At 37.3% G+C, this 15,393-nt stretch overlaps 1 protein-coding gene across 2 annotated transcripts in view; it reads right to left on the reverse strand.

The window, feature by feature from the left end:
- Positions 1-612: 612 nt before the first annotated feature.
- DNAJC1 (DnaJ heat shock protein family (Hsp40) member C1) overlaps positions 613-15,393 on the reverse strand; it is a 112,773-nt gene continuing 97,992 nt past the window's right edge. For both annotated transcript variants that reach the window (XM_075143928.1, XM_075143927.1), the window contains 3 exons: positions 3,452-3,500; positions 1,954-2,438; positions 613-828 (listed from right to left, as the gene is read on the reverse strand). In XM_075143928.1, the coding sequence (XP_075000029.1) occupies positions 760-828; positions 1,954-2,438; positions 3,452-3,500 (603 nt within the window). In that variant the 3' untranslated portion in view covers positions 613-759. The remainder of the gene's footprint in view (positions 829-1,953; positions 2,439-3,451; positions 3,501-15,393) is intronic.

Here is a 15,393-nt window from a genome sequence, read left to right on the forward strand (position 1 = left end):
GAATCCAGGGTATACAAACCCCCCCCAAATATGAGAACTCTCAGCTCAATAATGTTAGCTTTTAAGTCCTATTCTGTAGTTAAAAACTGGTCATGAAGTATGTGTCTTAGATATCTTAATTAGAGACATTTAACGTTCTTACCCATTTCAACTTTACCAAATAACAGCACTACCAAATATCACTGTGTATTAGTCTCTAGAGTTGGTAAAAAAGGAATTATATTGCAAATGCATATAAATGTATGTGGATGTTAAGATTAGAAATACTGCTCATTTCAAAATATTGTTAGAGTGAATAGACATTTCATGTAGCAGCAGACATGCTTGTAAGCATATTGTCTTCAAGAAAGAAAAAAATATCGAGTGCAGAGTTCCATTACTCTCGTCCTTGCTTAACAGTTTCAGATCAATCCTCTTTTGCAAAACAACATTTAAAATTCTTTATATTCTGTATATTCATTAGCTGTAAACCTACCAGTTCTAGTATGCAATTATCAGTGTGGCTTCTCCTGAAGGTCCACTAATTTTTCAGACATTGTTATCGCACATCTGCATAAGCAGCTCTCCAACACAAAAATAGACCTTCATTCTTCAACACACAAAATAGTTAGGTAGGATGGTATAAGATTTATTGATATTTTCTTTTACTAAGGCACATGACGCATAGAAATACTGAGGTACAAAAATGCAGTTTCCTGCAGATGAGATTTTAACCCCCATTTTGACAAAGATGAGCTAAATCTCTTCTATTCAGAACATTCAGCTTTTAGCCATTTTTTTCTTTTGTACCAGTTCAACAAGCAACTTGTATCTTGCTATACACTCCTCCTAAAAGGCAAAACAGAAGTGTTAATTAAAGTTTGATATTTTAGTATTGCTTTAACTCTATACATGCTACCTCATTCTAGAAGAAGAGCTAGGTTCTGGGGATTGTGGGGGGGTTTTTGTATGTTTGTTTTGTGTTTTTTGTCTGGTTGGTTGGTTGGTTTTTTTTAAAGTTGCGCACTGAATTTCAGAAGGAGAATCTACATCTAGCGCAGAGCAGATTAGAAAAAATGAACTTTCCATTTACGTTTCTTAATGGCTAACTCTTCTCTTTAAAGAGTGCACAAACCCAGGAAAACAGTTTCCCAGTATTTCTTGACAATGACTGTAAAAGCAATTATTAAACAGTTGTATTGTAATATCTGTTTCAGAGCAGTTATTCTGGTATGAGCCACGCTGCAGACAGGTTACCCTGTTAAAGACAAGCCTCTGCGGTCACTAAAGCACCTACTGACACCAGATACTGTTGAACAGCTTCACAGCCAGAGAAACGCTCAGATCCCCCACCCACGTTTCCTGCTCTCTCACGCTGGTTTTGGCACAAATACAACTAGGATTCTCTGCAGCTACAATGACTGAAGCAAGCACACTAATCTATCACAACTATAATGGAATCTAACACAGACCAACTATATCAATGACAACAAACTCTATTTTAAAAAGATTATACTTACAAAAACATTAGATAGATTATTGAGCATTTAACACTTGCAGATGGATTACTTATTTTGTTTGTTCATTGAGATGAGAAAGGTATTGTAAAAGTGTAAGCAAAGCAGCTCACCAACATTTGGTTACTAACTTTGAATCAAAATTTGTTTTAAAATCTAATTTGTCCTGCAATTGAAGATCTGAAAGGCAGAGGAGAGGTAGGTATTTTAAATGAAACAGGAGTTATTTCAGCATTTTCTGTAATAGATCAAACAAACTAAATTAAATGAAAATATATTTTAAATAAAAACAACAAAGATGACAGTAATGCTCGTTAGGTCAATTATGTCTGGACTGATAGGCTAAGTAAAGACCTCACCTTTCTGCATGGACCCTCAGTTCTTAAGGTAATCATAAATTGGTAGAAAATATGTTTCCCCTCAATTTATACTGTAGTTCAAACGAAACTAAGCATACCTTGCTTTTTCCAGGAACACATTTTGCTATTTTATCCCAGCGATCCGATGTTCCCTTTGGATACTGCTGCAAGGCCATTTCAAGAAGTTTCTGTTGATTTTGAGTCCACAGTTCTTCTGGGGCACGGCTTTTCTCTCTTTTTCTGCTCTCATCCTCACTCTCTTCCTCTTGCTCAGTGTTATCAAAATCTTTCTGGCGTCTTCCTCTGCCCTTCTCTTCTGGTACCTCTTTCGTTGCTGGTAGAGTCATTTCAGGTGCTTTGATAGTTTTTCGTTTGCGGTGTCTAGTTTCACTTGCAATGGTCTCCTTTTGATCTATTTGGACATCCATCTGCTCTGGGATATGATCGTAGTTCCCCTCCTCCTCCTCTTCCTCTTCCTCCTCCCTTTCTCGCTGGGTGATTATGTGGTCTGGCAAATTCACGTTGACTTTGACATTCTTGGAATTCTGGGCCAGTGTTTTAAGCTCGGAGAGCCTAATGATACCTGTTAGAAGTATTGTTGTTACACTTCTAAAAAAATAAAACAAACCACAAACAAGCAGGGAACTGCCCGCAAATAAAAGGTACCTGGCATAGTGCAGAGAGGAGAAAAAGCTCTTCTGGATTAAGAGCTTAAGGAAAATGCTTATCGAGAAATTAGGGTATTTGTTATGAAGCAATGAACTTCACCAATGCTTATCTGGTATATGTGAAGTACTAGTAAATTACCACACTGATATAAACAAGCATAACAGAACAGCATGAACAGATGAACAAAACCCACAATAAACTGAGTAAGAAAGCCTGGGAGGATGTAGCTAAAGGGAAACATTCTTGCAGAATACCCCTCAGTTCTTCTCTTCGCTCAAAGTAAGGCAAGGTTGCAAAAGCCTCTCTGCAAAGCATACCCTGAAAGGTACAAAATGCACTGTATTTGCATAGCTATAATCCAAATACAGTGCTTTTTATAAGCATCAGTGTTGTGGTTTAACCTGGCAGGCAGCCAAATACCACGCAGCCGCTCACTCACTCCCCCCGCCCCCCCCCAGTGGGACGGGGAGAGAATCGGAAGGGTAAGAGTGAGAAAAACTCGTGGGTTGAGATGAGGACAGTTTAATAGAACAGAAAAAGGGAAAATAATAATGATAGAATATACAAAACGAGTGATGCACAATGCAATTGCTCACCACCCGCGCTGACCGATAACCAAGTAGCGATCGGTACTTCCTGGATCACGCCTACCCTTCATATACTGAGCATGACGTCACATGGTATGGAATACCCCATTGGCCAGCTGGGCTGGCTGTCCTGATTATGTTCCCTCCCATCTTGTGTACCTAGCTCAGTCAGTAGGCACGGGAGCTGTCCTTGGACTAGGAGGGCACTTAGCAACAACTGAAAACATCAGTGTGTTATCAACATTCTCCTCCTACTAAATCCAAAACACAGCACTAGGAAGAAATTTAACCCTATCCCAGCCAAAACCGGGACAATCAGTGAGGATCCAGTAGCACACACCTGGTGTATATGTAACAGAATCCTTCAGTTGTTTGGCTTTCATCGTAACCTGCATGAAAACAACAACAACAAAAAGGACTATTAAAAATTGCATTATTGAAGATATTGAAGAATTCATTAGCAGCTTACTGCAAAATATCACCATTGAACATATATTAAATACGGTGAGGCTGATGTTCTTTTACCAGCTTTGTTCATATATGGATCCCAAACTAGCAAAAAATAACTTTCTAGACTTTGTCCTTTCTAAAACATTCCTAACATTAAAATAATGTAAGCAATGCTACACATTTCTATTACTATCACCATAATACCTCACAGTTTATATTCAAATTTTATTTTCTTTCATTGTTAAACCCTAATTCTCTAACCTAAAAATACCACAAGGAGAGGGGGAAAAAGGAAACAAATGAGTTATCATCTAGATGTTAGTTTCTCAATACTAAACAACAGAAGAAAATAATCCATGTAGGTCTAGATGATGAAGCACATTAATGGACTGGCATTCAGCCCCAAAATAAAATGTAACAGTTTGACTGACAAAGATCAGCAAAGACACCTCCTAAGTCCTGACATTTCAGGAAAAAAGTTTATTACATGAGAATCCAAAGGATGGAGAGCTGCCTGCTTCAACCTCTCCATGTATACCGAAATTTGTGTCCTGGGAGAAGAGTAACACCAGATTTAGCATTTTCATTTTTACTTAAGTAAGGAAACAAACAGGCTTTCTCAGCACCCAGAGCGAGGAGCTTCCCCATCCCAAATTTCTAGTCCTCACTATAGATAACAATTGACAGGCTTCATTTAAAATTAAGATCCTTTTAGTCACTTAGCAGCTGTGTTATATCAAATGATCTAGAGTCCAAAATTCAAGTACCATGTAAAATTATTTTAAAATGTAGTAATCAAAGAAATATACACACTTTTTAATTACTGAAAATGTTTTATTAATACCAGATTTCAATTTCATTATTTTTGAATATGAGGTCTTTGTGAAAAAGCTAGAAATTGAAATCAAGTAGCCTGAGCCACCCAAATCAAATAAAACTTAACATGTAAACAGGCAACGTACTGAATCAGAACTGATACTACCCAGGATGGGTAGCCTGCGTTTCCTGCTATTTGAGCCTGGGACTTCAGATGTTAACATCCGTTTAATGTAAGGCATTTGGTAGTGTGCTGCCCAGAGCAAAAATAAAAAATACATCACCTACAAAGTCAGAAACTCCTCCACATGGGATCATATTTACTCACAATATGAGCCATTTAGACCTTCAGAGCCACAGCATAGACCTCTGCTGTTTTAACAATCCTCCTTCAAACAGGTGATCCACTAACAGAAATTGCCTTTCTTGAAGAGTTTATGGTTTAAAAGAATTGAAATTAAAATGTTTGTGTTCCATTTCCATTATTAGTAGAGTGTCTTTATAGGGCCAATACTTTTCTTTATAGGGCCAATGCTTTAAAAGGCTGAGTGGAAGGGAATCCGTTCTTGACTGCTGAACAGAATGGATCCTTAGTGGTGTCCTGCTCTACATCTCTTAAATAGAAATTATGTTATGTAAACTGGATTATAATTAATTATTTTGAAAAGAGTGAGAAGAACTTGTCATGCAAACAAGCAGCTGATTCTTTAGAGCTTGCTGCAATGATGCAGTGGATTCACTGTGAATATGACAAGGCATTATTTATCTATGTTCATGTATTCCAGAAAACTGCTTCTAAACCATTTTGCTATTTCTTAAGTACTTCTTTCAAAGATTTACAGCCTACTCATAAGGCCAAGAGAGGAAAAAAAGAGAAAAGAGATTCCCTGAACCAAACAGCGCAGAATAAGTTGCAAGCAGTGACAAAGACAGGTATACCGAGTTGCTACTCCAATGCCAACGTTCAGTTTTCTCTATGTTGAACCTCTGACGTTTTCGGAGGTTGGCAATTACTGTTTTATCTTTCAAACTGAGTCTACACATGCAACATAAACTTTGCATTGGAAGTGGTGCAAATCAGTATGCTGGATTCAGGTTTCCTTTACAAGACAGACGTTCCCAAATTAGGTTAGTGTAGGTATCCTGTAATAGATATAAATTTTGCTGCATATTACATCTAATCGAATTAGAATCTAAACCAGCTAGAACAGTGAAGGGTTTTGCTTTATTTCTAGATCCTAATGGCATTTCACATTTCCCCCTACATGCAAAAAGTTCAGAAGTAACAGTTTTGCCTTAGGTTATCTTTTTTTTGGGTAACTTCAGTCATAACAACTTGGTGAACCCAGATGTAGCATTTGTAGTAAATTACTCCATTTACTACATCAAATATTTCCGAGACTTTCTCTTTTGAAGGCATTATGATATCTGTCCATATTTTGATGGACTTTCAATTTGAACATTCACCAGGTAAGCTGGATAACAACTGTGCGTATGGTTTAGATATTGAAAATCTACAATTTCAAACACCGAACAAGCACCTTGAGTTGACCTAAGTTTGACAACTCATCAAGCTTCTTACTCACAGCTTTACTATCATCATTCATAGGTTTTATGAGAAGATTATTTGTCTATTATTCTCCTTTTTTCTTTTTTTTTTTTTTGTCAGCTTTCTTCTTCATACAGATGATTTTGCAAGTCCTTTTCCAGGTGCTATGTAAAGTTCATGTTTACTCCAGCTCTTTTCACTTACAAGTTCAGGTATCACTTATTTAGACTTAAGATTTGTTTGTCCATCAGCTTCAACTGTCATTGCCATTAAAGATGCCGACATAGGGCCTGAATCATAACATGTCAGTATCAAACTACTAAGGATTATTAGGAATCCAACCTATGGAACATATGAAATTGTATTTCAATTTGATCTGTTTGTGTTTAATAATTGCTCTTGCCACTCAAATTTACAGTCTTTTCTGGTGCCAGTTCCTCCATACTTTGAGAGATCCTTAATATAAATTTAAATTTCCTCTCCAGTGGTGAGTAGTGTTATCTACTAGCTAGTTCTTTACGCAACGTAAATTGCGCCATTGCTTTCTCTACTCCATTTCTTATAACAACTTGCTTATATTATTACCCTTTCATTAGGTAACAGATAACATACTTGAAAATACTGTTATTCAAAGTATGAAGCAGTTGTAGAATTACTCTTCTAGTTATTATTGCTGATTGTTCCTGCATAATGCTTTAAAATTATAGTTTTCATGTATATTAAATTATGAGTTTTATCATTACTGTGAAAAGTCATGCTAAAAGCCTGCTGTTATTGACAACAGTTTTCATCAGAGATTAGCCAGCCCTTAAGAAATCCTGCATCTGGGGACACCTTAAATAATAAGGATCAAGACTGTGAAATTGATCTAAAACAGAAGAGGGCAGATCTCACATTCCTGCAAGTATTTGTACTGCTAAACAGACACACTGCATTATTTTATAGGAATCAACTTTAAACCTTGCTGTTTTTACACCCGAATAACCTAGGCAACCCTGTGGTCCACAAGGGATAACAGAAGTCACAAAGTCAGATAATCACATGCACAGTGAAACAGATTTTCTTAGACAGAGAAAGATGACCAAAAAAAAATGTTGGATGCAAGCAACCAAATTGCTGAAGTAGAAATCAAACCATCTTACTATGGGACCTACAGAAAGAAGCCCCAGGAACAGTTTGCTTCTGAGAACTCCCTTCTGAATTCAGTTTCAATAGTTCTTCAGCTACAAAAAGGTTTTATTGAAAGCAAGTGGGATTAGTAGGATGATTTTATGCGATGAAAGCCAGACAGAGCTGGTTTCCTCCTGTACTGCTGACAATTAGTCCAGATCACAAGACTAGTTGCTACTCAACAAGACACCTAGCAGTAAAAACATTCCTCATCGTGACCATCCAGATGTTAAATCTCTTGTTACCCTGGACACCTGCCACCTCTTTCAGATGGAACAATCAATGCTTCAGAGACATACAGGAGAAAAAAAAAATTATTCAGAGTCAGCTTAAAAGACTATCAGTACCATAGGCAAAAGCAAATTTTGCTATCACGTGAATGAGAGGCTACGTTTCATCCTGCAGGGAAGGCAGGCATAAAAAATGCACAGAATTGTGGCAGACTTAGAGGGAAAAACTGTAAAGTCAGGTACAGTGATCCTACTGATAAAAAACAGAGAGAAACAGCCCTTTTGCAGAAGAGGAGAGCAATTCCCCATTCCCACAGCAGCAGCCACCAGCCCATCACTTCAGCTGACCCCTCCAGCACCAGGACCAGCCTAGCTTCGCAGGGCACACGCCAATGGGACTTTGAAGCCTTTGCCGTTTTGCTGTCTTCTGGCAATCTTCTGTATGCAACAATCTACCCTCCTTCTCTGAATAGGATACTATTTTGATCAGGATTGCACCAGCTGATTACAGAAGTACAAATCTCTTGGGTTCTAACAACATTCTGAGAAAATAATGTGGGTTTTTTTGTAGAGGAAGAGAGAACCCATGTGGCTTGGTTTCCCGAATGTATATAACCTTCTTGCAAAGAAGGATGACATGCTATTGTGCTGCTGAAAACTGGAGGTCCTGATAAAATTGTTTACTATTCTTAGCATCTTCCTGAGCAGAAGTCCTCTAAATACCTACTAAAGCTGCCACAGTTTCTCAGCATCAGCTATCAGAAATTTGCTATCCCAATAGCAGTGTTCTGTTCACCCAGTTGTTATCTTCCTGCATGCTCCCTGTCAGTTATGTCATGCATAATGCCAAGATCTGTGGAATTATGGAAAAATATAATGTGGAGACAGCCTGTGAGTAGCTGAGCCTAATAAGCAGCAATGAGGAATTTCTTGAATCTTTGGGGCTAATGTGAGATAAAAATCACATTTTTCTCATAAAGGAAAGCCAGACAGAAGGATTTTAATGCCTTCCTGGCTTTATCAAAGTAGTAGTTTTTTTGCAGATCTAACCTTCCAGAACAGCATAGAATAAATTGCTAAATTTGAAATTCTCCCCTTAGAACCAAAATACTACCTGCTACCCTGAGTTATTCTTCTAATCTAGATTTGAATAGCTTTTTCATAGCAACCACAACTATATCAAGAACTGTTTGACCCAAGTCAGACAACAATGATGACCCATTCCTTTATTTTCACGCGACATACTCAAAATTTGTTGCTTTATGAACTGCCTTCCCTTACATACACTAAAAAGACTGCTAAAATCATCTTCCAATTTTAACAGATTGATGAAACTTCAAATACTAAAGCATCAAGCCAAATCAGTCTCCATTTTTTGCAAGTATCCTTATGTGCAACTTAGTAGATCTCTTGAAATGAAGTATTTCAAATTAGAAGATGCATTTTTGTTTTGGCACCACTTGTAGCAGTTTGCTTAGTAGATTGTTACTGATTTTCTCAAAAGTATGTAATGTAACTAGTCTTTATCCACTGTGTAAATTACACATTGAATTTAATGCTAACATAGCAAATGAGTATTTTAAGGACAATTTTATTCTTGAAAGAACTGAGAGATATGTTATGAATTTATCTGAATTTGCTTAGACCAACCAGTTGCAGCCGGCAACAGTAGAGTTTTCTTATGGCTACGGACTTTGAAGCCATGTGTGATTCTGAACTTTGCCACAGCAGATGGAGAAGAGGTAACTACCTCAACAGAAATCCCCAAAACAACTGTGAGTTTAGTTATAAGGCAGTTTAAGATGTAGCCTGCAAAAAAGGCAAACTTGGCCTAAATTACCAGATGTAGAACACCAGCCTCTCTCCAGTTTAAGTGCCCAAATAGTTAATTTAAAGCAGCAGAAGAATTTTTTCAGGCCACAGAAAGAGGAAGAACTCAGCAACTAGAATTGTCATGATGTTGGAGACTTCATACTAAGCTTTTTTGTTTGTTTGCTTTTGTTAAAATCCATGTTTGAGAGCCTTTAGCTCAATACTACGGGCACTCATGTAAGAGAGGAGTTTGGCTCAAATGCTCATTGCAACAACTACTTGGACATCTTATTTCGTGACTGTTGATGCAAAATGCATTACCTTTCCTGAGAGTCAGAAGATTTGAATTCTGCAATGGAATTCAAACCCAGCTCACCAGGATGTATGTGAGACATTACATTAATTCAAGCCACTCAAGAAATTGCAGCAGCACTGGCTTGACCACCCCACATGCCATCTATTTGAATTAAAAGTTGGTGTCCCATTGTTTTCTGTAAAAAACTTCCTCCTTTAAGTGAGATGAATGCTCTGGTCATGCTTCACGAGAAGGAAATCAATCCGGTTTGCATTTGGGTATAAGATGCATAGTGCTGCCCAATTCTGCAAAAACTGTAGGGGCAAGTGTACAACTGCATAGAAGAAAACTTAGTGCCATGAGGGAACTGTAAACAGCAACCACCTTTTCCTCCCCTCCAAGTATTACAAGAGACATTCTGGTGTGTCTGTGGGATTACACAGGTGTTTCAAAGATTTCCTTCTCAGATTGAGGGATCTACATGACCTACATATGATCTAAATCCCATCTTAGATATTCATAACCTCTTTTGGACCTCGATCCAGAGCTAGGTCTTTATACTTCAATAAGCAACTGGAAGAACTATTGATTACATAAATATATGCAAGCTGCTAAGGGTGAATGTTTCAGAATATCCACAACTGGAGAGGACAGTAACTGAGTTAACACAGACACAGTACACGAAATGTAAAACAGACTTAGGAAACCAATCTCCAGAAACAAAAAACCTAATAAATTAATGAACTTCTACATATGGATCATTTCTCATATAGATGTTTTCTTGCTGGCGAGGTAATGAGCTTGCATTTGTCAAAAATAAGAAATCTGTTTTAGCATGGCATATAAAGTACAATGAGTATGAACTCTTGCAGTCAGACTTAAAGGCTGAAACTGTTGCTTTGACATACAGGTGTCGTGGTTTAACCCCAGCCAGCAAAAATAAACGCCACACCACGGTGGGATGGGGGAGAGAATTGGGAGGGCACAAGTAGGAAAGCTCCCGGGTTGAGATAAAAACAGTTTAATAATTGAAATAAAACTAAGTAGAACAGTAATAATAACAATGAGAACAACAACAATAACAGAATACACAAAACAGGCAATGCACAACACAACCGCTCACCGACCGCCGACCGCGTGTCACGAACGGGGGGCGAGCCCCCCCCACCTGGTTTTTATACTGAGCATGATGTCACATGGTATAGAATACCCCATTGGCCAGCTGGGTCCACCACCCCGGCTGTGCTCCCCCCTCCCGGTGCAAGCATCCCCCAGCAACAGCCAAAGCATCAATGGGCCATCAACGCTCCTTTCACACCGAACCCAAAACACAGCACCCCCCAAGCTACTGGGAAGAGAGTTAACCCTGTCCCAGCTGGAACCAGGACAACAAGAGATATCACCCCCCCAAATAAGCACCCCGCCAAACCTTATGCTTTCAGGTTTCATGATCATTCAGAATGTCTGCTCAAATATAACCACCTGTCTATTGCTTTGCTGTCTACCTTAGTGTTTTTCTACACAAGCAGCAAATCCCAATCAGTCTGTTCCTGCAACACAAATGCATGAGATTAGTGCCTGCAGGAGCAAACAGAATCAGTTTAAATCCTGTAAGACAAATGAATGATATTACTTCACAAGTATGAAATCTGAGATCTCTTTGCCTTTAATTTAAAAAACCTGCACCTAATAATCACATTAAAGTCTGTTTGGCATGCCAGACAGCTTTTACTTCCTCTGTTATTTTTACAATTTGAACGTCCTTTGTAGTTACTGAAATTAATTTATGCCTTTCAGCAAATTTTTTTTTTAAACTTTTTATCTATAAGAGTAGGTATTGTCAAGTACAATATACTTTTATAATTTCACATCTAAGTGCCTTTTCTCAATTTTTGAATTCAGCAAAAGCTGACAATCATTATTAGAAATCTTCATAAGGCTTAGCATTTGTCAAATCAAACAATATAAATTGTGCAGAAACAGTAGTTTTGAAACTCCATTCCATTCATTATTTATACTATGTTATAGGGTGTTCACAGTGCTTAGGAAATTCAAACATAACTTTTTTATTTTGTTTTAAGAGGTCAATTATTTCCTTAAGTATTGGAGGACAGGAATGAGAACTAACCCTGGAGCAACAAATTCAGCAAGGAAAATGGGTCAAAGAACAGATGTTTAGAGGATGACAGAGAGCAGTGGTACAGGTAACCAGGTCAGCAGGCAGGAACCCTGATTAGAGTTAACTGAACTCCATTTCCCTTTCATAATCAAAATACTTGAAAATCTAATTTATAACACCAGCCAATTGCCATAAAAATTACTTAAAAAGCTGTAGAAGCTTTCAGTTGTGAAAGCAATAAGATTTCATTATCCCCAATATGCACATATTAAAATGACAATTAGCAATTTAAATAATTAAACATACTGATAAAATGAGCACAACTTAACCTCATCTATTTTGGGTTGATTATTCATTGGTTGTTAAAAGATGTCTTCCTGAAGAGAGACAAGACAAACATATCCTATATTTAACATGACAAAAGTTAAAGTAATAAGCCTACTTACAGCATGTCTGCACCACGGTTGCAAGCTTAAATCAGCTCTGAGCTGAAAAGCGTACGAATATGTTGCAAAGATATTTATGCTGGTATCACATGAGGCAGCATAAATAGAAACAGTGGAGCTGAGTGAGCTCAAGGGCACTACAGCATAGACATAGCTGTTTATTGTTGGATTTGGCTGGCACTTTCCCAGTGGTCTGCATCACATCGTGTGGATGTACCTGTTTGGACAGAGAATCTGGTAGACATACCCATATAATGGGCCTTACAGTAATCTTTATTTGTGCAGTATTTTGGGAAATAACAACTAATAAACTTAAATGTCTACAAAACCCCAATTTGAATTGTAGTAGAAAAGAAAAAAAAACATCTGAAAGATTACTTTGTTAGGAATTACTGAATTTAAGAACAGTCAATCTAAGGTATACCAGTGATTACTAACCAACTACAGTGACTATCTGGCTTTAATTTTATATTTTTAAAAATGAGTTCACACATGCTTCCAATTGTAGGGAAGGTTTTGTTTCCTCTCCCTTTCCTCCTAGACAGCTTGCACTTGCTAGTCTAATCATAGACCATATGAAGAGAAGGACCTAACCTCAGGCAGAATCACTACATTGATGTTTCTTGCAGATGTTTGTGTAACCTGTTCTTAAAGGACTGCAAATATAGAGACTCCACAGCAACTCATTCCACTGCTTTATCATCTCCATTGTAAGTCTTTGCCCCTTAATGTCTAACTCTGCAGCCTGTGATAAAATTTGAGGTAATTAGTTCTTGCCCTATAAAACTAATACAACGCACAAGCCCCTTCCTCTTTACAGTTTTCTTTTTATGTAGTTGAATACTTACATATTCAGTTCATATTTTGTTTCAGTTCAACAACATGAATTCCTTCACAATCTTTCCTTGTAGATCATGCTTTAGAGACCCATTATTCTCTTTATTCTCATTTGGATGCTTTATACTGAATCAAGTGTTTAACTACAATACTGAAAACTAGACACAAACTAAGGATGTAGATGCAGGTTTACCATCCTCCTGTTTGTATATTCTCAGTAAGATGCTTGCCTTTTTCACAACGACTCGCTAGTTGTTGACTTGTATCTAAGCTCAGCCAGTTGTTTGGCATCTTTTATTTGTGAACCTGATCACCATCTTACTGTGTGTCCTTGCATATATTGTCTGTTTAATTTCACCCCATTCTTTGCATCTTATTTTTCCAATTTGTTCCGACCTTTTTTGAATTCTACTCATCTTCCAATATACTTTCAGTTTCTCTTAGCTTTGTAAGATATACATGTGCTCACCAGGTTCTGGGGTATCAAAGTCACGTTCTAGCAAAATCAAGGAAGAATTTTTCAAGCTGAAAAAATCTCTCTGGAAATGAGTCAGACACACAAACTTTCTGGGCTTTCTTTGTATGTGAAAAAGCAGTATTAAAGCTCCAAGCATTAGAAACTTTGCTTCATACTGTTCCAAAACTCATTAACATAATGGCAGGAGGAAAATTCAGAAATACATTAAAAAAACTCCAAAACAAATAAATCCACGAAACTACATTAAAACAACACCACGAAGCAGAAAAGTTCACAAAAGCCAAGAACAGTCTCCCCTCAAGTCACTTCATCCTGCTTAAAAATTGCCAATGGAAACGAATATAGTTTGATGTAGGAATTTACTTTTTTAAAAAAGGAAGGGGTTTAAGACAATTTAAAATGGAATTCCTTTGGGGTGGCTAGAGGGAGTGAATATCACTGATGCTCTTCTGGTATATATGAATGGTTTCAGCTTATTCTTTAAAAAGTATTGAAATATTTTTCTAGCCTTTTTTTTTTCTGAGGAAGAAAGCTTTGAGACAGAAGCAACAATGGAGAAATCATTTTGGACTGGACTACTTTGAGCTGTTTTTATTAACACCTGTTTCGCTAATCTACTATTAAAAAGCATTTGAATGCTTAAAATCACATGGAAACAAGCACACTGTACCTTGTCAATCCTTTCTACTATAGTTCTCTAACTGAAAGGAAAACTAAGCCTTATTGCTCTTGATACTTTACAGGAGAAGAAACAAGCAGAAAGTGGTCTCAAATTTTTAAAAAGTATTTCCTGTGTCACAGAAAATGTCGGAAAAAATAAATTCAAATTTGCCCTTGAATATTTTTCTTTTTTAAGATCTAGTGCATTTGCCAGATAATACACACTTCAAACTCTCTCTGGCTTGACTAATGTTAAATTAGCTGTAAGCAAGGGATTCCCAAACTCTGCTACACAAGCTATTTCAAGACAGCACCTCATACACCAAAATTTATCTCCCTGCACCTCTCCCAGTGGAAACAGGGAACAGTTGTTTGGGCAGCAAACACTGCCTGCACATGCAAACACCTCTCTTTCTGTGCACAAAGTTTCACAAAACCAGAAGTTCTTCCTGCAGCTTTAGATTAACATTTCTTATTCAACTATGGTGATGCCCAAGCAAAATAAGAATCCTTGCTGCTATTCTATGTCACCTTCAACAATACTGATGCAGTAACAGTTTCAGATCCAGAGAAGTTTCCAGGAAACTTTTGTTTAAGTGTTTCCTCTTAAAACCTAATCGCTGTAACTCTGTGCAATGTGATGATAAAAGTAGCAGAAACTCTTAGTAAGTAGCCTGTGTCAGGAAAGCTGACCTAGCATTATCAGCAGTGGGAAATTTTTAGAGAAGTAAAAACTTGTGTGGAGAACACTTACATTAATCATATAGTTGGAGGTCACTGAAAGTAAAAAGGATTACACTCAGACCTTTTTCCACACATAAAAATCCCTGAAAATTCCTTTTTTCATACAAGAAAATGACAGCTCTTAGAACATACACCTTTCTTTCATTTCTCTTTCCAATTCACTGAAAAGAAGAGTATGTTGCTCAAGACTTCTCACCTAATGGAAGAAGCAAGTGAGCTTTGTTTTTTCTTTCCCGTACTGGATGTGTGCAAGTATGGTGGCCAAATATATTATGCAAAGGATTCTTAATAAAGAATGTTTTTACACCTGTGTCAGGGAATAAAGCAGAAAATGGGTGCAAAAGGCAGTCTTAAGATAGCGTTAGTTTTGTGATGGGTATATGTGGAATCATTCCACATGGTTGTATTATCAGTATCAAGCAAATTAATCAGTTTTTCCAAAGCAATCTAAAAGATCTTTCCCATGCACACTGCATACTACCCAAGCCACGTGAAATATTTTTGCTGTTAGTATCCGCTTAGTAAAATGTAGCATCTTTTTAATAAAGTCACTCCACTTCAGTAGTATGAATACTTCAGGAGTTTAATAAACAACACTAAACAGGATAAACAAAACCAGACAATTTCATTTGCATAGCAGGTTAGTAACTTCTTTCTTACATCCACTTAGTTGCAA

Source organism: Calonectris borealis, chromosome 2 (genome assembly GCF_964195595.1).
Source record: "Calonectris borealis chromosome 2, bCalBor7.hap1.2, whole genome shotgun sequence".
Lineage (NCBI taxonomy): Eukaryota > Metazoa > Chordata > Aves > Procellariiformes > Procellariidae > Calonectris > Calonectris borealis.